The sequence below is a fragment of the Orycteropus afer genome, unplaced genomic scaffold (genome assembly GCF_000298275.1).
Source record: "Orycteropus afer afer isolate SDZICR_OR568_19922 unplaced genomic scaffold, OryAfe1.0 scaffold00101, whole genome shotgun sequence".
Lineage (NCBI taxonomy): Eukaryota > Metazoa > Chordata > Mammalia > Tubulidentata > Orycteropodidae > Orycteropus > Orycteropus afer.
Window position 1 is genome coordinate 3,685,522 of NW_006921688.1, and position 21,343 is coordinate 3,706,864.

General features: G+C 42.0%; 1 protein-coding gene across 1 annotated transcript in view; it reads left to right on the top strand.

The window, feature by feature from the left end:
* The window catches only part of UST (uronyl 2-sulfotransferase), a 477,109-nt gene that overhangs the window by 250,080 nt on the left and 205,686 nt on the right, over positions 1–21,343 (top strand). The window contains exon 3 of the mRNA XM_007943198.2: positions 15,184–15,339. Coding sequence (XP_007941389.1) covers positions 15,184–15,339 — 156 coding nt within the window. The remainder of the gene's footprint in view (positions 1–15,183; positions 15,340–21,343) is intronic.

Genomic DNA, 21,343 nt, shown 5'->3' on the forward strand with positions numbered 1-21,343 from the left:
TGCATGTTTGGTCAATTTCAGACTGCAGAAGTTGATAAAAATCTTCAATTTCCTCATCTTTGGCTTTGATGGTTGGTGCATAAATTTGAATAATAGTAGTATTAACTGGTCTTCCTTGTAGGCATATGGATATTATCCTATTACTGACAGCACTGTACTTCAGGACAGATCTTGAAACATCTTTTGTGATGATGAATGCCATGCCATTCCTCTTTAATTTGTCATTCCCAGCATAGTAGATCATATGCTTGCCTGATTAAAAATGCCCAAAGCCTGTCCATTTCAGTTGACTAATGCCTAGGATATCAATCTTTATGCGTTCCATTTTATTTTTGACAACTTCCAATTTTCCTAGATTCACACTTTGGACATTTCATGTTCTGATTATTAATAGATGTTTGCAGCTGTTTCTCCGTAATTTGAATCGTGCACATCAGCACATGGAGGTCCTGAAAGACTTATTTTATCCATATCATTAAGGTTGGTTCTACTCTGATGAGGCAGCTCTTTCCCAGTCCTATTTTGAGTGCCTTCCAACCGAAGAGGCTCGTCTTCCTACAGTGTGTCGGATAATGTTTCTGAGCTATTCATAAAGTTTCCTAATAATATATCAGACAGTGTTTCTCTGATATTCATAAGGTTTCCCTGGACAATTTTTGAGAAGAGGATGGCTTCCTCCTTCTTTCTAGTCTGTCTTAGCCTGTAAGCTGTGTTGAAACCTGTGCACCATGTCCAACTCTGCTCGCATCTGAAACACCAGTCGCACAGCCTCAAGCCTCACAGCAATGTACAAGCCTCACAGGATGACAAACTGACAGACAAGTTTGTTTCCCTTAGCTGTTGGAAACCTCTATGTCTTCCCCTTACCTAATTCCTACCTGGAACCTGCCACTTTATGGTCCCTGGCCTCTCCCTCCCTTTCCTGGCTCTAGGGGGCTTGGGGCCTAGCCTTGCCTCTCTCCCCTTTACCTGGATTCTGCCACTCCTGAAGTCCCCAGCCTTTCCTGCTCCCTCCCTCTCCTGGCTCTAGGGGGCTTGGGACCTAGTCTTGCCTCCTGTCCCATTTACCTGGATATCCTGCCACTCTTGAGGTATCTGGCCTCTCCTGGTCCCTCCTTTTCCTGGCTGTAGGGGGCTTGGGGCTTAGCCTTGCCTCCTGCCCCTTTTTCCCCAAAATTCTGCCACTCCAGAGGTCCCTGGCCTCACCCAACATGCATACTAATATCCGAAGGAGACTGTTTTAAAGCCAGTGGTTGGCCCATGCCAATAATACCTGCTATAAATTATGAAGCTTCCAATCAATAATCAACACTTCCCTTCTTTTTGCATTATAGGCTGGGCTCAGCGTATAAATGTTGTTGTTATGTGCCATCGAGTAGGACTCGACTCATAGCAACCCTCCTTGGGTTTCCGAGGCAGTATCACTATGGAAGTAGATTGCTCCATCTTCCTTCCAAGGAGTGGCTGGTGAGTTTGAACTGCCAGCCTTCTAGTTCGCAGTCAAGTGCCTTAGCCACGAGCGTATAAATATTTAACTAAAATAGAATAGGACAAATATAAAGAAGTAAAGCTTTACTTGAGGGCAGACTCTTCGATCTTAAATGTCTATAGACACTTGTTAAGTTTTTAGATATGTGTGATTAAGAGAAGATGTGTAATAGATAAAAATGGAAAGTTAAACTAATAAGTATATGGGCTTGGTGGGAAGAATATCTTCCCACACACATTTCCATAACTCGTATTCTGGTCTAAAATCTGTTCAGTGAATGGATTCAGACTAAAAAATGCAGCTACCCAGATCTAGAACTAATTTGAGGACCCTAAGTCCATCTTTACTGTTCCTGGGAAAGTAACTCTCATCGACAGAGTTTTGATGAGTAGGGACTTTTGGATCACTGAATACATAACATTTGAGAAAGTGCCAGAAGTGGCTAGAATGGAACCAGATTCACTGCAACAATATTACTTACAATACCTTTGGGTTCAACACAGTGAAAAAGGTACAACGTGCATACATTCTGACAAGATTGACAGGCCAAATCCATGGTAGATTTCTCCATTCATTTTCATTATACAAGCTATGTTGTTGTTGTTATGTGCTGTCGCATAGCGACCCCTCCTTGGGTTTCCAAGGCAGCATCACTAGGGAAGTAGATTATCCCATCTTCCTTCCGAGGAGTGGCTGGTGAGTTTCAACCGCCAGCCTTCTGGTTAGCAGTCAAGTGCCTTAGGCACTACGCTACCAGAGCTCCTTATACAAGCTATAGTGAAGGCTTAAAGGCCCTTAGAAGAGTTGACAGACCTGTCAAGCACCTAGGTAGTAGGGCTACTGTATGTATGCAAAGCAAGACTAAGTCACATGTTAATACTTTGGAATATTCTTCCAGGATGGTTGAGCCTTTCAGACTTTTTCACTCTCCCCATTCTGCTCATGTTTCACACGTATGGCACATGGACTCCATTTCTTCTTTCTGTCAAACTTGTAAGTATTCCGTGGACTGAGTTTCCTATGTACTAAGTGGAAGTTTAATTTTAGAGCAGTAATGTTGCATAGCTGAGACCCAGTGTGTGCACTTCTTGTCTGGGATCTAAGTACTGACCTGAGAAAGAATCCTAACGAGAGCTGCAGAATTAACAGGGAGGCTGCCTCTTCTTAACATTTGAAGTCTGGAATGATTCATCTTCTTGGCCACACCCTGATCACATTTACCCAAGGTCATCTGAAATTTGAGTTTTTAATCAAACTGGAAGTCATTTTTTTTTTTCCTGAAGATTACTTCAAAGTTCTAACTATGGTAGCTTAATCATCACATCCAAAAAATTACTTCTGGCTCCTTGTGAAAATTGCTTCTTTGTATGAGGTTCTCGTTACAGTTTGCAGGGTATTGCATTCCCAAGAATAGGGTAATGATGTGGTACATTATGGAGATAAGTGCCTGAGATACACCAGAGCGGAATGAATTTTTAAAAATGCAGGATACTATTCAGATAACCCACTTAACATTTGTAAGTATTGTGCAGCCCTGCCATGGGATGTGAACAGTAAGGAGCCTGAGAAGTCATCAGGCTGAGCTCTTTCATTTTACACTTGAGAAAGCTTTGGCCCAGAGAAGTTGTTCAAGGTCATTTGTTTAAGGTCACTCAATTAGTTAGAAAGCCAAGGAGAATGCTAAGGTTTCATGACTTTCATCCCATAGTACCTTCCACTTCACTATACTTTTCTCATGTACCATAGCAAATAAGAATGTTTAAAATACAATGAGCATTAAAAAATCAATTAATCAATCAGTCTGTCAGTCCATCAATCAATCTACCATCTGTCTGTCAGTTTGTTATATTCTGGTGGCTTTTGGGTTGCTGTGATGCTGGAAGCTATGACACTGTGTGAAAAGGGTGTGGCATAGTCATCTGACCTCTTCTGACTTCACAAGTCAGGGAGGAGAATCAAGATCAACAGCCCAAGGCTGATTCCTATGGGGCAGAGGTCAGATATGACTCCATCCTCCAACCTTTTTACCAATTCTGACACCAACTGTTCCTCCCATGGCACTCTCTACTTCTTTGCTGGGTTTGATAATTTGTTGCAATGGCCACACAGACAGAATTCACAGACAATACTCGTGATTATGGGGTTTATTACAGAAGTTGTTATGTTGTTGTTATGTGACGTCGAGTCGGACCTGACTCATAGCGACCCCTTGTTGGGTTTCTGAGGCAGTATCACTACGGAAATAGATTGCCCATCTTCCCTCTGAGGAGTGGCTGGTGGGTTTGAACTGTCAGCCTTTGGGTTAGCAGTCAAGTGCTAGGCACTATGCTCCCAGAGCTCCCATTACGGAAGTAACAGGTTCCAATTCAGGATCAGAAATGGGTCTCAGGACACCCTCTTCTCAGCCGTGTCTGCAGGCAGGCCTTTCTTTGGCCTTTGGCCTCTTGTCCCCATTACCCCTTGGCTTTGCTCAGACTAATAATGTTACAAAGCTCTTTTATCTCTGCCGACAGGTGCCCAGAAAGTCACCCCAGTCTGGTCGAAGGCACTCGGTTTTCTCGCTCCGTGAGCAGGAAGCCCACCACTCTGTCGCAGGCGGGTCTCTCGGCTCTGCTGCCTCTGCTGCCACCGTTTCACTGGCACTGCTGCTAGCTGTCTCTCAGCATCTCTGTCTGTTTCCTGTGTCCCAGCTGTCTGTCTCCTGGACGGAGGAAGTTTAGCACAGGGATCTTGGGTCCAAAGTATGCCCTCTACTCCTGGCTCTTCTTTCTTGATGCTAGTGAGATCCTGCCTCCCTTTCCACTTCCAGGATAGCTCATTTTAAGCTAGTGGGATGGCAAAACTGACCAATCCCCATGTTAGGGTTCCATACACCTTATTTGCGTAGTCCCACACCCATACGGGTGACATGCTCCTAACTTACATTAGCAAGCTGTCCAGTCCCCTTGGTGGGCCACAAGCACCTCACATTTGCATAGTCCCACCCAGTCATCTGGTGGGAATTAGGCTGTTATTGTTGCTGTCATTGTTGGTAGATGCTATTGAATTGATTGTTATTCATAGCAACTGTGTACAACAGCACAAAACACTGCCCAACCCTGCAACATCCTCACAACCATAGCCCATTGTTGTAGCTACTGTGTCAGTCCATTTCATTGTAGAAGGGCCATATTAAGTAATTCACAGCACTGCACCCTGATATTTCTAATACCACAGGGTCACCCATAGTGGGCAGGTTTCAGAAGAGCTTCCAGACTAAGACAGATTAGAAAGAAAGGCCTGGTAATCTGTTTATGAAAATTAGGCGAAGAAAACCTTATGGATCACAGCAGTACCCTGTCTGATATGTGCTGGAAGATGATCCCCTTAGGCTGGAAGGCACTACACAATGGCTGCAACAACAGACTCAAACAGCCCAATGACCATGAAGATGGTGCAGGCCTGGGTGGCATTTCACTCTGCTGTAGACATAAGGTTGCCATGAGTTGGAGCCAGCTCGATGGTGACAAACAACGATAAAAATAAAACGAAAAAATTTCCTTTATAGTTTTAGGAGACAACTAAAATAGCATCCTTTATAATAATAAATATGATAGCACTGCTTTTTAATTTTTTAAATTTTTATTGTGATCTGATGAAAATTTACAGAGCAAATTCACTTTCCGTACAGAAGCTCACATACACTTTGTCTCATGACATTGACTACAATTTACTACAATACAGTGGCTCCCTTCCCATTTCCTCCCCATAGTTACCTCTTCCCTGTGTCCTTCCCTCCCATGTACTCCTGCCCCACCCCCACCCCAAGCTGTCACCCTGTGCATACACAGCCCTTCTGTTCTCCCATGATTGATCTCTCCAGGGAGTGTATCTACCTAATGTAAATGTTCAGCTCATATGCCTGTGTTTTGTCTGGCTGGAAGCTACAGGAGTGGGTTCAATTCCAGACCTGAAGGGCAGCTAGGGGCCATAGTCTCAGTGGCTCCATCAGGCTCTATCAGACCAGCAAAGCTGGTCCTCTTTTTTTCCCAATGATTTTGAATTTTTTTCCACATTGTTCTCCCACTCTGTCCAGGATCTCCTACATAGATCCACCTCTGAGTGGTTGACAGTGGTAGCTTGGCACCATCTAGTTCTTCTCGTCTCATAGTCGTATAAGCTGAGGATCACATGGTGTACCAGTTGCTTGGACTAATTGTTTCCATGCATCTTTGGTTTTCTTCATTCTTCTTGGCCCTAGATGAGAAGAGACCCATCATTGCATCTATATGGCCACTTGTAAGCTTTTAAGATCCTAGTCACTACTCACCAAAGTAGGATGTTGAACAATGTTTTGGGCTTGATTTCCCCTGCAACTATGGTCCCGAGCCCACAGATCCAACTACTCACTCCCTCTGGGTAGCTGACTGTGGCCAAGAAGTGACTACAGCCTTGCCCCTTGTCAGTTATACCATACACCTGGGAATTCTTACAGAACATACAGATACACTTGTAGAGATGTTGTCTGCCAACCTTATACATGGTCTTGGGCACACTCCCCCCTTCATAGACATACCTAATAGTTCAGCCTGTCTACCCATCTATCCACCTGTATATCTATGTTTGCCTTCACCGACAATGCAGTCCTGCATGTACAAAAGGGTTCATTTTTGTTGTCTGTACCTCCCATGCACTCTCTATATCTTCCTCTTCCTCAATGCCACCCATGTTCATCCCTCATATTTGGTACATTGTCCTTCTCTTCACTCAAATAAATACTTGTCTCTACCTGTTTAACAGTGTTCCTTCCTCTCCCCTCCCACCCCTGGTAACCAACAAAGAAAATTTCCTTCCATATATAAACCTTTCCTTGACTTTTTACAATAATGGACTAATACAATATTTGTCCTTCTGTGAATAACTTATTTCAATCAGCATAATGTCCTCCAAGTTCATCCACATTATGTAGTGTTTTGCAGATTCTACGTTATTCTTTAGGGTTGCATAGTATTCCATTGGTGTATGTACCATAGTTTGGTATCCATTCTTCTGGTGATGGGCACCTAGGTTGTTTTCATCTTTTGGCTATTGTAAATAGTACTGCGATGAACATGGATGTGCATATATCTATTCCTGTCCTAACTCTCACTTCTTTAGGATATATACCTAGTATGGGATTTCCGGGTCAAATGGTATTTCTAATTCCAGCTTTTTAAGGAATCGCCATACTGCTTTCCACAGTGGTTGTATCTTTTGACAGTCCCACCAGTAGTGTATGAGAGTCCCAGTCTCTCCACACCCTCACCAGCATTTGTTATTTTCTGTCTTGAACTTGATAACACTGTTTTTTAAAACAACACTTAATATTTTCATCCCAACCATCTATCTGTTTAATAGACAGTTTCTATTTACTAATTACCCACTATACACATAATATCAGATAGATCAGTCTGTTAGAGGAATGAAATGGATGGAGTTGCAAAGGATTCATAGCTAAATTTATCTTTCTGTAGATAACATTAAACAGGGAACAGTTTCAAGTAGGAGTTGGGGTAAAGGAGAAAGCATAAGTTTCCTGTCTGGCAAGGTTTCTGGGAAAAAATGGGTGTATAATTTAAGAATGAAGGACTGTCTTTTGCAAGCTGTAGGCAGGACGAGCTTTCTGTTTAGAATGTATGGCAGCGAGGAAGAATTGTTGTTTGCTGATGTTGAGTTGGCCCCTGACTCATGAAAACTTGTGCACAATGGAATGAAGTGCTGCCTGGTCATGTGCTGTCCTGATTATCAGTTGGACATTGGACCACTGTACCCCGTTACACTGAGTGATTTTCAGAAGCAGATCGCCAGGCCTTTCTTCCTAGTCTGTCTTCACCTGGAAGCTCCACTGACATTTGTTCAGCATCGTAGCAACACACAAGCCTCCACTGAGAAACAGGTGTTGGTTGTGCATCAGGTGTGTTAGCTGGGAAGTGAACTCTGGTCTCTAGCATAGAAGCTGGGAATTCTACCACTAGACCAGGGAGGATGGGATAGTGCTTTCCTTCATAGAGCCAGTGTGTTTGCTGCTCTGGAATGGAAGAGATGAGCCTGGAGGTCAAGAGAGAGGTGGTGAGTAGAAAACAGATGCATCTGGCAAGGACCTAGAATGCTTGAAGGGCAACGGCCATCAAGTAGCAGCAACCCCTGCCGGGTTCTGGAAGCCCTGGTGGAAGAAGTCCTGTGTGGGCCCTGGGGATGGTCTTAAAAGAGTCAGGGGGCCTACGTGATTAAAAGTATAAAGTAAGAGAAAGATGATAAGAGGATACATGTAGATTTGTTGTGTGACAACCTGGTCAAGTTTCCAAATGGAACCATGAAGGCCCATGGAGCTGGAACCCATGTTGTCAGCACGAATTACTAGAACTTTTATTTCTTCAATTTTTTAAATGAGTCTATTTCTCAGAGAGACATGGTAAAAATGTAGTCTTAATTTGTATGGCATTTCCAGTTTAAATTTTGGTAACAGTGTAGAATAACGTTAATAATTTAATAGCTTTAAAAGAGAATCATTTATTGGGTTAGAACCCAGATGTCCCCTGTTACAACTGAGGAAACTAAGGCTGAAAGGTATGAAGTCACTGGCCCATAGCACCACCGTGCCCTAAAAAAAAAAAAAAAAAAACTGAACTCACTGCTGTCACATACCACCCGAGTTCCTCGCCGTACCCTAGGAGACTTTAAAATGAGAATTAGCTGAGCAGATTTGAACTGCTCAAGGTCACATGGACAGTAAGTAGCAGAACTGCCTCTGACTTCAGGCCTTCAAAGCCATGGGCATGAATCTTATCCTGTGGTGTCATCAACCATAAACTGGACACACTGGAGGGACTGGGTAGTACAAGCAGTTAACATGCTGGGCTGCTAAGCAAAGGGTTGGAGGTCTGAGTCCACCCAGAGGTGCCTTGGAAGAAAGTCCTGGCACTCTCGTTCTGAAAAAACAACAACTGAAAACCCTAGGATGCACAGTTCTACTCTGACACATGGAGTCACTGTGAGTCGGAATGCACTCCATAGCAATGGGTGTGTTGGGGTATCATGTAGTATGGCATGGTATGGTGACACTGTAACATCCTCAAGTGCAGTCTTGATGATGATTACCATCAGTCAGTTCATATTCAGCATCAGGAGCTCTGGTGGCCCAGTGGTTAAAGCGTTCAGCTGGTAACCAAAAGGCAGCCATTCAAATCCTCCAGATGCTCAAGCATGATATTACTATTAAGGATCTAATGCTTTGACAGTGTTTGGTATGGATTCCAGTGTACCTACTTTCTTAGCTATCTAGTGTGGCTACAACAGAAGTACCACAAGTGGATGGCTTTAACAAACAGAAATCTGTTCTTTCATGGGAGGCTAGAGTCTGAATTCAGCTCTAGGGCAAAGCTTTCTCTCTCTTTCCGCTCACAGTTGAGGATGCAGGTCCTTGTGTCCTTTCAGTATCTGTGGGCCCTGCATTCCTTGGAGATCTCCATGTGTCAGTCTTTCCCTGGGTCTAGGAGCTTCTCAGTGCAGGGACCTTGGGTCCAAAGGACATATTCTGCTCCTGGCTCTTCTTTCTTGGTGGTACTGAGACCGTCCATCCCTGCTTGCTTCTCTCTGCTTTTATCTCTTGTAAGATAAAAGGTGATGCAGGCTAAACTCCAGGAAAATTCCCCTTACATCGAATCAGGGCTGTGACCTGCGTAAAGGTGTTGCATCCCACCCTAATCGTCTTACAGCTGTGAATGACTGATCACATCAAAACACAACATGGAGGATGATTACATCAGTTTGTAACTGCTCAATTACATGATTACATAACTGCCAAACCACTGAGAGTCAGAGCCCAGCCAAGTTCACAAATGTTTTTGAGGGACACAGTTGAATCTATAACACCTACCCATTCAGTTAACCAGAACATCCATCCAATTCTTTAACCATTCTGGGTGAACAGGCATTTACCATACTGGGAATGCATTTATCATGTTAATCAGGACTTTTAACTATGGGTGGCAGTCCATTGGCACTCCAGTGAGACCACAAGGAAGACACAACAGTGCCATTCACCCATACTCCCCTCCATATCTCACAGGAAAACCTTCTTACCAACCTGATTGCTCAAAACACCACAAGGAGCTTCACAGAGAGCTGGTAGTTCTCTGCAACAGCGGTTCCTCCCAGTGCTCTAGTGGCTACACAGTCCTTTGGGAGGCATTTTACAGATAAAACCCTTGACCCTCTCCTTAGACTTTCTGATCCTGTTAGTCTTAGAGTGAGGCCTAGATCTTGATGTTTGCAAAGTTCCACAGGTAATTCTAATATACAACCCAATGGGAACCACAGTAACATAGCATATTCAATATCATGTTGTACTTAAAAGCAGCACTGCTGTTAATTCTTCCAACAGTGCCCCTCCCCAGAAGAGTTTATAGAGTCTTGATCCAGACCAAGTTTGCTTTTACCTTCGGACCTCCCCCCATTTCAAGGGAGGGACAAGCTATTAACTGTGGGCGTCATCTGGCGCTTGGGACTGTTGTGCTTATGAGTTTGGACGGGCTTCTGTTTATTTGGCAGCCTCCACACTGACCCCTCAGGCCCCGGGGATTTGTGGCATTTGCAGATCTTACAAGGCAGGCAACAAAAACATATATAATTCATAGAGGGGAATATTTTGGACTCCCCTTCACTTTTACAAATTGGCCATAAAATAGAAACCACAGACATAACATTCATATGACCATGGCTGCCAAGAATGAAGAATCATTGGAAGGGGTGGCAGGCAGACAAGGGCTTTTCGAATGTGCTCCTCTGTAGAGTATTGGGAATTCGTGTGCAAATGATCATGTTGTGTGCTATGGAGTCAGTTCCAACTCACAGCAACCATGTAGGACAGAGCAGAGCTGCCCCATAAAGTTTCCTAAGCTGTAATCTTTACAGGAGCAGCTAGATTGCCAGTCTTTTCTCCCGTGGGGCAGCTGGTGGGGTTGAAACACCAATCTTTTGGTTAGCAGCCAACCATTTAACCATTGCACCACCAAATGCAACTGCTAATAGGGATGGTGAAGTTAGGGATGTCGATTTCCATCTGGCAATTGACAAATATCTGTTAAAGAAAATGGGGCATTTGAGTTTGATCTTAAAAGGTCTTTAAAAATCTTCTTGTAGTCATTAAGTATATTGTGTGAGGGCATTTGCTTGTCTTGATGGACAGTTTAAGTGCATTTAGGATTTCATGTAGATTTCATTGTAACTTACTGCTTCCGATACTTCCCCTTGTTCACACTGTCCAAGGCAGCCGTCTGCTGTGCCTGCCTATGCTATAGCAGGGGAAGGAATGAGGAGAAAACTACTTCCTGCTGTCTTCTCCCATGAGCTCCCGGGAACTCTGAGCTTTGGTTACTTGCTAGATTGAGTCCTCAGGAAGGAGAACAGGACTCGTAGGCTCTCAGTTCCAGTTAAACCTTCCAGGCACTCAGGCAATGGATGAGTCATGGCTGATACTAGTGGCTGTGATCACTGACTATTGAAAAACAGCTTTTAATGAAGTGGGATACGCTGAAGACATAAAAATAGAAGTAGTATCTTTGTTGCAGAAGTCAAACAAAAAATCAATTTATTCATCTGAAGGTAGTGATGCTGTCCACGTCACAGCGATGTTGACGGGACAAAGGAACATAATATAAATGAAAGTTTTTATCCAAGTCCAACACGGATTGGCCTGGGGGTGGGGGTGAAGAGGGTGATGTTGGGGAGGACTGCAATGGATGGATTCTTGTAAGTTGCTTTTAGACCTCAAACCTGCTTGTTCTTTGAGTCTATGATGTGTGGAGAGAAAGGGAAAGACACACAGGATCTCTTAGATGATAGTGATAATTATTAAGCTATTGGATCATGTAAACTCTTCAAAAAAGGCACAGATAGAATAAAATTTTTCAGTGATTCAGGACTGTTAACAAGGATCAAGAACAATTTACATGGCATATCACCTAGGATGTGTCAGCCTTCCATAAAAATCAGTCACTTTTCACCTTCTTAGCGGGAAGAACACTTTGAATAAAAGATGACAGCATTATTAAACAAATGTTCAGAGCAAATCTATAGTTTTACAAAAGCAGTGATGAACCAAGTTTTTGTGTTGTTGTTGGGAACTTTAATACCTTGTCCAACAGCAACCAATTGATTTAACCTGCCTTATTTGTTTAAAAAAGAAAATGCTAATTTCAATTATTTCCTTAAGGAGCTCTGGTGGGGCAGTGGTTAAAGCATTTGGCTGCTAACTAAAAGGTCGGTGGTTCAAGTCCACCAACTGCTTTGCAGGGGAAAGATGAGGCAGTCTGCTTCTGTAAAATTTACAGCATTGGAAACCCTATAGAGCAGTTCAACTCTGTCTTATAGGGTCACTGTGAGTCAGAATCACTATGAGTGGGTTTGGTTTGTTTGCCACATAGGTTCTTTTCAAAAATATTTTAAAACCCCCACCCTAAATTGGAGAGAGGTTTATGTCTGTGATGATGTATGATTTAAAGACTCACAAAACTGACTGGAAGTTTCCTGTGAAAATATATTTTCCAATTCTGCGTTCATACCATGCAATTGGTATACTTATGTATAGAGAAATGGTGGGAATAGAGTCAGTGGGATGTTATGCTCTCCTTTCTTTTCTAGTATTATTATAGCTTCAATTGCAGGAATAATGCAGGGATTTTTGTTTTTATATGTGTTCTTTTTAAATAACAGATTTCTAACCATTATTTGTGAGCTTTCTACAAGACTGAGGAAATAATCTTAAATCTCTAAATGTTACAGAATCAGAATGCCTCGTCTTTCTTCCTTGGAGCAACTGGTAGGTTAGAACCACTGACCTTTTTAGTGAGCAACCAAATGCCTTAACCACTGTACCACCAGAGCTCCTTAAGGAAATAATTTGGAATTAGCATCTTTTTTAAAACAAAGTAACCAATGACCTAAACATAAACAATATGTTTGGTTATTAGCAAAGAAGCAGATAGATCCTAAGCTTGCTACTGTGTCAATTACCCAAGCAATGCAGGTGAAATCACGTTCTTTCACCTAAGTTTTCTAGGTGCTTCAGTTCTTCATTTAAATCTTCCAATATACCTGTAGCTCTTGGAATAAAGTACTTATGTACGTGGTAGCTCACATCTTCCAGGTCATCAGGTGAGCTGTAACAGTTCTCATTGCTGTTGAATACTGTGCTAGAAGACAGGAAAAAAAATTCGGAAATAACCCATACATACGGTTAACAGATTTTCAACAAAGGTACCAAACAATTAAATACCCAAAGACTACTCTCTCCAACAAATGGTTCTGGGACAACTGGATTTCCACATGCAAGAGAATGAAGTTGTACCTCCACCTCACACCATACACAACATTAAGTAAAAAGAATCAAAGACCTAAATGTTAGAGCTAAAACTATAAAATGCTTATGAGGAAACACAGGTGTATATCTTTGTGACTTTAGTTTAGGCATTGGTTTCTTAGCTATGACACCAAAAGCACAAGCAACCAAAGAAAAAAAGAGATAAATTAGATTTCATCAAAGTTAAAACATTGTGTTTCAAGGAAGTTCATTGGGTGGTACAAACGGTTTGCACGCATCTGCTGACATAAAGGTTGATGTTTTGGACCCAGCCGTGGCACAGCAGAAGAAAGGCTTGGCAATCTTCTGTAAAGATTGCAGCCAATAAAGTCCATGAATCAGCTCTACTCTGTAGCACATGTGGTCCCCGTGAGCCGGAATTGTCTTGACAGCAACGTGTTTGACTTTGGATTTGGTCCTTCAAAGGACGCTATTGAGAGTGTGAAAAGGCAAAGCAGACAACGGGAGAAAATATTTGCAAATCGTATCTCTGATAAAGGTCTATTTTCCAGAATATATACAGAACTCTTCAAACTCAACAATAAAAATAACCCAATTTAATATGGGCAAATGATTTGAATAGACATTTTTCCAAAGAAAATACACAAAAGGACAATAAGTACATGAAAAGATGCTTAACAGCACTAGTCATTGTTGTTGTTGTTATGTGCCGTAGAGTCGGACCCGGCTCATAGCGACCCCTCCTTGGGTTTCCGAGGCAGTATCACTACAGAAATAGATTGCCCAACCTTCCTTCTGAGGAGTGGCTGGTGGGTTTGAACCACCAGCCTTCTGGTTACCAGTCAAGTGCCTTAGGCACTATGCTACCAGAGCTCCTGCACTAGTCATTAGAGAAAGGCAAATAAGAACCACATGAGATACTACTTCATGTGCCCTGGGATGGCTAGATATATATTTGAAAAAAAATAAAATAAAATAACAAATGTTGGCAAGGATAAGGAGAAACTGGAACCCTCATACATTATTGGTAGGAATAAAAAGGGTACAGCTGCTTTGAAAACCTTTGGCAGCTTCTGAAAAAATTAAACATAGAGTAGCCATGACTCAGCAATTCCATTGCTAGCTATATACTCAAGATAATTGGAAACATATGTCCACCCAAAAACTCGTTTACAAATGCACATAACAACATTACACATAATAGCCAAAGAGTGGAAATAATCCAGATGTCTGTCACTTGATAAATGGATAAGCAAAATGTGGTATATCCGTACAATGGAGTATTATTTAGCCATTTAAAGTAAAGGAGTGAAGTACTGATTCATGTCACAGCATGATTGAACCTTTCAAACACTATGCTAAGTGAAAGAAACCAGACATAAAAAGCCATGTATTGTATGATTCAATTGGTGTGAAATGCCCAGAATTCTGTAGAGACAGAAGTAGAGTCATTTCCAGGGGCTGCAAAGAAGTGACTGCTAGTGGGCTTGGAGATTCTTTTCAGACTGTTCTAGAATTAGATAATGGTGAGGGTTGCACAACTTTGCAAACAGAAGTAGAACCCGACCCACAACAGGGGTCAACAAGTTGTTCATTCTGACAGCTTCGTCCTAAATTGATTCTGAAGTAAGTGAAATACCTTTTTTTTTTTTTCAAGTTTTCACCATTATTGCCTTTTATTGTCAGTATCTTTATAAATCTGGTCTTTAAATGTCTTTGGAGGTTGAAAACATTAAACATATAAACATAAAACATATAAACTTAAAGATATGATGACATTAGGAAATTTTGTGCTGTGACATTGGATGTAGTGTGTGTAACTAATGATATGATGTACAAAAAAAAGTAAAAGAACGGTCATCGTAACTTGAATACATCCTAAGTTGGAGGCTAGCTACCTGTCTATTAGAAACCATTGAATTGCACATTTAGAAAAGGTGAATCTCGTGAAGTGTGAATTATATCTCAACCTCAAAAATTATATTTTTCCTTGATCACTCTACAAATTAAGATGTTCTGAGAAAGCATAATATAACTTACAAAAATCAGTAGCATTAAAGCCCATCTTTGTATATGTTTTTCTTAACAAAAAAAATAAAGAAGAAACTTCATAATCAATTTTCATAGCCTGCACGAAACTTGACTAGTACCAGTGTGGATGCAGAGATAACAATTCCAGCATTTCTCCTAACTTATGTTATGAAGATCAGTTGCAGTTCATCCCTTCTGTTGTCTCTTTAGCTTGATATCGTCCCTTGTCATTCCAAGTTATCAGACCTGTCTTGTTCTGAGATTGACGGTGGAACCATTGATATTTCGTACGTGAGTCGAACGTGCTGTCTCGTTCTTTCCCCAGGTACTGCCGTTCCCGAGCCAGGTGGTATACAACAGAGTGGGCAAGTGTGGGAGTCGTACTGTGGTCTTACTTCTGAGGATCTTGTCTGAGAAGCATGGATTCAATTTGGTCACTTCCGACATTCACAACAAAACCAGGCTTACTAAAAATGAACAAGTAAGTTGCCTTTGCCCAATTGTTAAATTATATTTTCCTTCAATTCATTTATGTAATTAGTGGGCCTTGTAGGACATCGTTGAAACTCCTGCAAATGAAGACCAGAGTTGCAATTTCATGCTGTGCTTTTGCTGGAGTGTGGAAGGAAATTCAAGTTAAGGATTGTGAAGGAAGCTTTTTTAAACTAGGAAGTTTTCCTGGAGGGATACATTTATTAATACCAATTGAGGACAATATGTTGTTGTTGTTGTTATTTGCCATCGAGTCAGCCCCGACTCATAGCGACCCCTCCTTGGGTTTCCGAGGCTGTATCACCACGGAAGTAGGATTGCCCAACCTTCCTTCCGAGGAGTGGCTGGTGGGTTTGAACTGCCAGTCTCCTGGTTAGCAGGCAAGTGCCTTAGGCACTATGCTACCAGAGCTCCTGAGGACAGTATAGACTTGTCATTATCTATTTAGCTAAAATTAAAAATGCATACATAAACACTTATACCATTAAGCTATGAATAATGCTGACATCCTGACAGCAAAAGTGAGAAAACTTTCTTATAATATATTTTCCTCTTCATTTTCTCCCAAGAGTCCTAAATGTTCATGGTTAGTATAGTAAGGAGAAAATCCTCTTTTGACCAGGAATCCGATGGCTGATGGGGAAACGAGCTTCTTGTTTGGTAACAGACAGCGTTCTGGAGGCCCCATGGTGGTGGAAAAGTAAAACCACTAAGCCAATTGCTGTCGAGTCATTCCATCTCACGTGACCCCATGACTGTTAGATTAGAACAGGGCTCTGCAAGGCTTTCAGTGCTGATTTTTCAGAAGTGGATCACCAGGCCTTTCTTCTGAGGGACCTCTGGGTGGACTCAAACTTCTAACCTTTCAGTTAGCAGCCAAACACAAGTGTTGTATTCTCCCAGGAGCCATGAAGACTGACTGCTTTGGAATCTTGTATGTGGGTAGCCTTAGCAGTCTGCAGTGAGGTGCTTGGACAATAGGGGGCCTTGTGCTCTGATGCTTCTTCGGTCTTCCTTATTCACTGTCTGCTGATCATTTTATAGGGTCAAGTTGGCCAAACTGGTCCTCAGACAGCTGCTTCTTTCCCCTTAGATGCTTAGCATCAGCAGTCACTCAATGAGTGGTAATACATCAGTTACGAGTTTGGGGATTAAACAGGGCCCATAGTTCAATATGGTTTCATATTACTTGGTTATACAATCAACACCTATGGAAGCAGCAGTCAGGAAATCAGATGACATTTTGCACAGGGCAAATATGCTGCAAAAGACCTCTTTAAAGTGTTGAAGAGCAAAGATGTCTCTTTGAAGACTAAGGTACGCCTTTACAAGCCATGGTGTGTGCTTCATATGCATATGAAAGCTGAATAATGAATGTTGTTGTTGTTGTTATGTGCCGTCGAGTAGGCCCGACTCATAGCGACCCCTCCTTGGGTTTCCGAGGCAGTTACCACTACGGAAGTAGGATTGCCCAACCTTCCTTCCGAGGAGTGGCTGGTGGGTTTGAACCGCCAGCCATCTGGTTAGCAGGCAAGTGTCTTAGCCACTATGCTACCAGAGCTCCCGAATAATGAATAAGAAAGAGTAAAAAAGAGTTGATGCTTTTGAACTGTGGTGTTGGCAAAGAATACTCAAAGTACCAGGATGCCAGAAGAACTAACAAATCTGTCCTGGCAGAAGTGCAGCCAGAATGTTCCCTGGAAGTGAGAATGGCCAGACTTTGTCTCACGTACTAGGGTCATGTGGTCAGAAGGGACAATTCCCTGGAGAAGGAGATCATGCTTGGAAAGTGGAGGGTCAGTGAAAAAGGGGAAGGCTCTCAACGAGATGGATTGACACAGTGGCTGCAACGATGGGCTCAGGCATAGCAGGGATTGTGAGGCTGGCACAGGACCAGGCAGTGTTTCGTTCATTGTATGTGGGGTCCCTATGCGTCAGAGTCAACTCGACAGCACCTAACAACAACAACAGCATGATTGAATATCAGGTGAGATCAGAGTTATGAAAATTTTTACGCATGCTCATTTCTTTTGGACATAATCCTGACTTTTGAGGCATATAAAACCTCATAAGCAGATGAAATTCCATTACTAATTAATATTCAATAGTCCATCTTTGTCTTTCATCTTGGAGGAAAGTGGAACTGTTTTAGAAACAGTATCATAACCAACAGTACTTGTTACATAACCAGTATGTATAGTGTTTTCCAGAGTAGAGATCACAATGCTCATTCCTTTGGAAACTAGGCTTTACCAATCAGCAAAAAAAATTTTGAGGTTTATCTCTTATAGAAAAGTGACCATATTCATTTCGAAGGTTACTGTAACCAAGTTCCACAAAGTGAGTACTTTCTTGACACAGTAAACATTTATTCTCTCATAGCTCTGGAAGTTAGAAGTCAAAACCAAGATGTCAGCAGGGCCATGCTCTCTCTGAAGGCTCTAGGTGAAGTTCCTGTCTTGTCTCTCTCTGCTGCTGGTGGTCCCTTGCGTTCCTTGATTTGCAACTGCAACTTGTCTCCACGTTTATGTGGCCATCTTCCCTCTGGATCTGTCTTTGACTCTTCTCTTTGGTAAAGACACCACTCCTGTTGTGTTAAGACCCACACTACTTCAGCAGGATAACATCTATTTCCAAACAAGGTCAAATTCACAGATACTGGGAACTAGGACTTCAGCATACCTGTCTGAAGATAGAATTCAGTCCATAGTGACATTCATGGATAACCCACTTTAGGAATAGCTTTTGCTTCTTGGGGGGAGGCTCTCTTTGATTCCATTACCTGATTGAAGAGCTAATATGATTATTCTGGTCATGCCCTTTTTACTGCTGGAAAGGAAATTGTAACAAATAAATAATAAGTAAAAAGCTTATGTTACTGGAGTTTTATTGTAATTATTTAATTTTGTTTTCCCTTGAGTCTACATCTCAGTCAGCTTATCAGATTATGCTTAAATATTCTTTTATGTGTGGAAACTATAAGGTAATCCATGCTCAGTTCCCAACTGCCTCATAAAACATGGTAACATGATGTCTCCCACTGTTGAAGAGGGATGCAGACAACACAGAGAGACCAAGACAAAGGTAATGGAAGCAGCAGGCACTGAGATGCTTAGGAATGCTCTGAAAGTGAGAACACAAAATACATTGTTGTTGCTCTTGGCTGCCTTCAAGGTGGCCACCGACTCATGGTGGCCCCATGTGCAATGGAGCAGAACGCTGCCCGGTCCTGTGCCATCTCCATGACCGGCCATGGATTGCACTGTTGTGATCTAGAGGGTTTTCACTGGCTGATTTTCGGAAATGGATCACCAGGCCTTTCTTCCTAGTCTACACTAGTCTGGAAGGTCCGCTAAGACCTGTTTAGTATCCTAGCAATATGTGAGCTTCACAAAATATAAAACTAAAAAAAAACCCAAACTCCCTTCTGTTGAGTTGGATCTGACTCATCGCAACCCTTCCTTGGGTTTCTGAGGTGGTATCACTATGGAAGTAGATTGCCCAACCTTCCTTCTGGGGAGTGGCTGGTGGGTTTGAACCGACAGCCTTCTGGTTAGCAGTCAAATGCCTCAGGCACTATGCCACCAGGGTTCCTTCACAAAATACAGGGGCACTTAAATACACATAAGGCTTTATACAGCTAAACCTACTTTGTTTCCTATGAGGAGCAAGCATGAGAAAGAAAAATAACATTGGAAATGTAACTAGAAGGCTTTAGATTAAAAGTGAAGAGTAATTTATTAATCGTTTGCAGGCTGTTAAATCCAGGAAGGGTTAACAGCACAGTCATCCCTCTCTTCCAGAACCTCCCTTCATGTCTCATCTGTTTGGAATGGTTTGGCTTGTCTGTAGTCCAGGGACTAGACTAGACAATCTTTGAAGGTTCTCTCCAGGCTTGGGGCTCTGTGATATATTTATACAACTTATATCATAATCTGTGTATTATGTAGTTAAAACACTTCTGATTCCTGTGGTCAGAGTGACCTAGAATATAGTTCAGTACTTAGGTATTCTAGACTCCTAGTAAATTGTAAGGCCAATTTTAAAACCTAAGGGAAAGGTGAAGATAAGGTAAGAAAAGCAAATATACAGTTCTGATATAAAAAGAAACGTAAGGACAGGGACCATAGCTTTCTGCAGCTCACTGATCTGCTACTGGTATGCAGAGAGAGCCAGCCAGGAAAAAATACAAGCAACCAAGTTTGGAACAGGTCATGAATGCTTAAGGAAACATTTTTCTTGTTATATGTCTCCCTTTTGCTAGTTTCAAAGTACATAAAATAACCCGAGGAAACAAACACTGTTTTAACTTAATATAGTCAAGAAATAATTTGTAGTAGGAGTAGCTACTCTTGGTCATTTGTTGAAGGAAGGAGTAAAGAGGAAGTATTTTAGGAGGCTAATTACAATTTTATAGTCAGTGGTTTTCAACCTTATATGGCAGAACTCTGAGTATTTGTTCCCATTGAAATATTATTCTCTAGAGTTACTAACAGTTTTGCTTCAGGTACAGAAAGAGTTAAACAGACTTCTGTGAGTCGACCAGGCACTTTATCCACCATGTAGAACATTTCTTTTATGAGAAAATGTGTTCCAAGTTCCAAACTACTGACTTACCAATGAACTTTGGAATAACATCCATTTCTGAGACTGGGATTATCTATATGGTTTCATATACAAATCATCTCTCTAGGCCAGGGTCAAATCCACTCACACATATCTCCCTCAAGGGTAACTGTCATCACACATATGTGTGCACACACACATACTTGCATACACACACTCACTCAACAATACTAAACTTTCAAAAGCTATTTAATGAAGAGATTAGTACAAAGGAAAGGGAGTATGAGTCTGAAGATGCCAAAGGTTGGGCTGCCTATAAAAATCTCATCCATCTGCCCTTATGGAAATAGAAACACCTTTGATGTTGATATTTTGGGGCTCCACCTTCGCAGAGGAGTGTGGATGATGGCTGCCGGCCACATGTTGGCTCTCTGCACAGCACAGAATGCAAACCCATGGTTTCATTTATGCTGTAAGTCCAGCTCTCTGCTTCTCAGGCTAGCCTCAGTGATCTCATGGAAAATGGAAATTGTTTGCACTTTAAAGATAGGGAACTTCATTTTTACAAGAGATCTGAGCAGTGATTACCAAAAACACCTGGTGGCCATCTTTGTAAGCAATCTGACCGTATCTTTCAGACTAGTACTCCACAAGCAATAGAGGTCCTATCACAGACATAAGAACTCGCAATTATTCATTCTTGGTGGAGAAGGGCAAAAATTGTTGGTGTATGAGCCCAAAGGACAGAGAAAGTAAATAATTTTGGTCTTTTTATTTGTTTCAAAGTTACCAAAAGGTTATAAATAGAAAAAAACATCTGCTACCTGCTTTACTTCATTATTTAACTCTTTCAGACCTGAAAATATAACACTGAGTATTTTTCCCTATTTTATGAATGAGAAAATTTAGACAACAACATTAAGACACCTTCCAGAGATAGTGTAGTAAGTATCTGTGGACTCTGGCCTTGAACCGAGACCCTCCGACTACAAAGCCCATTACCTTAATGCAGTGGGTCGTCCACTCTGGTGGCACAGCAGAACCTTTTCTATAGGTACCGTAGCCCTTCTGGGGATTTGGGGCTATGGGCCAGATAACATTTTTTTTAGTGTCGTAAAGTCACTGACGTAGACTCATTTCTGACTCATAGCAACCCCTCCTTGGGTTTCCGAGGTGATGTCTCTATGGAAGCAGATTGCCCAGTCTTCCTTCCGAGGAGTGGCTGGTAGGTTTGAACCGCCAGCCTTCTGGTTGGCAGTCAAGTGCCTTAGTGCAGTGGCACAGGGTTAATGAAGAAGCTGTATCTACACCACTGCAATAGTACCTCCCTAAGTGTGTTCTTAAGAACCTCTCCTGAAACTGCTTGGAGAAAAGAAAATCCCATGGTTAAGTAAGTGTAGGGAGTACAGTATGCCTTGTCCTCTTCT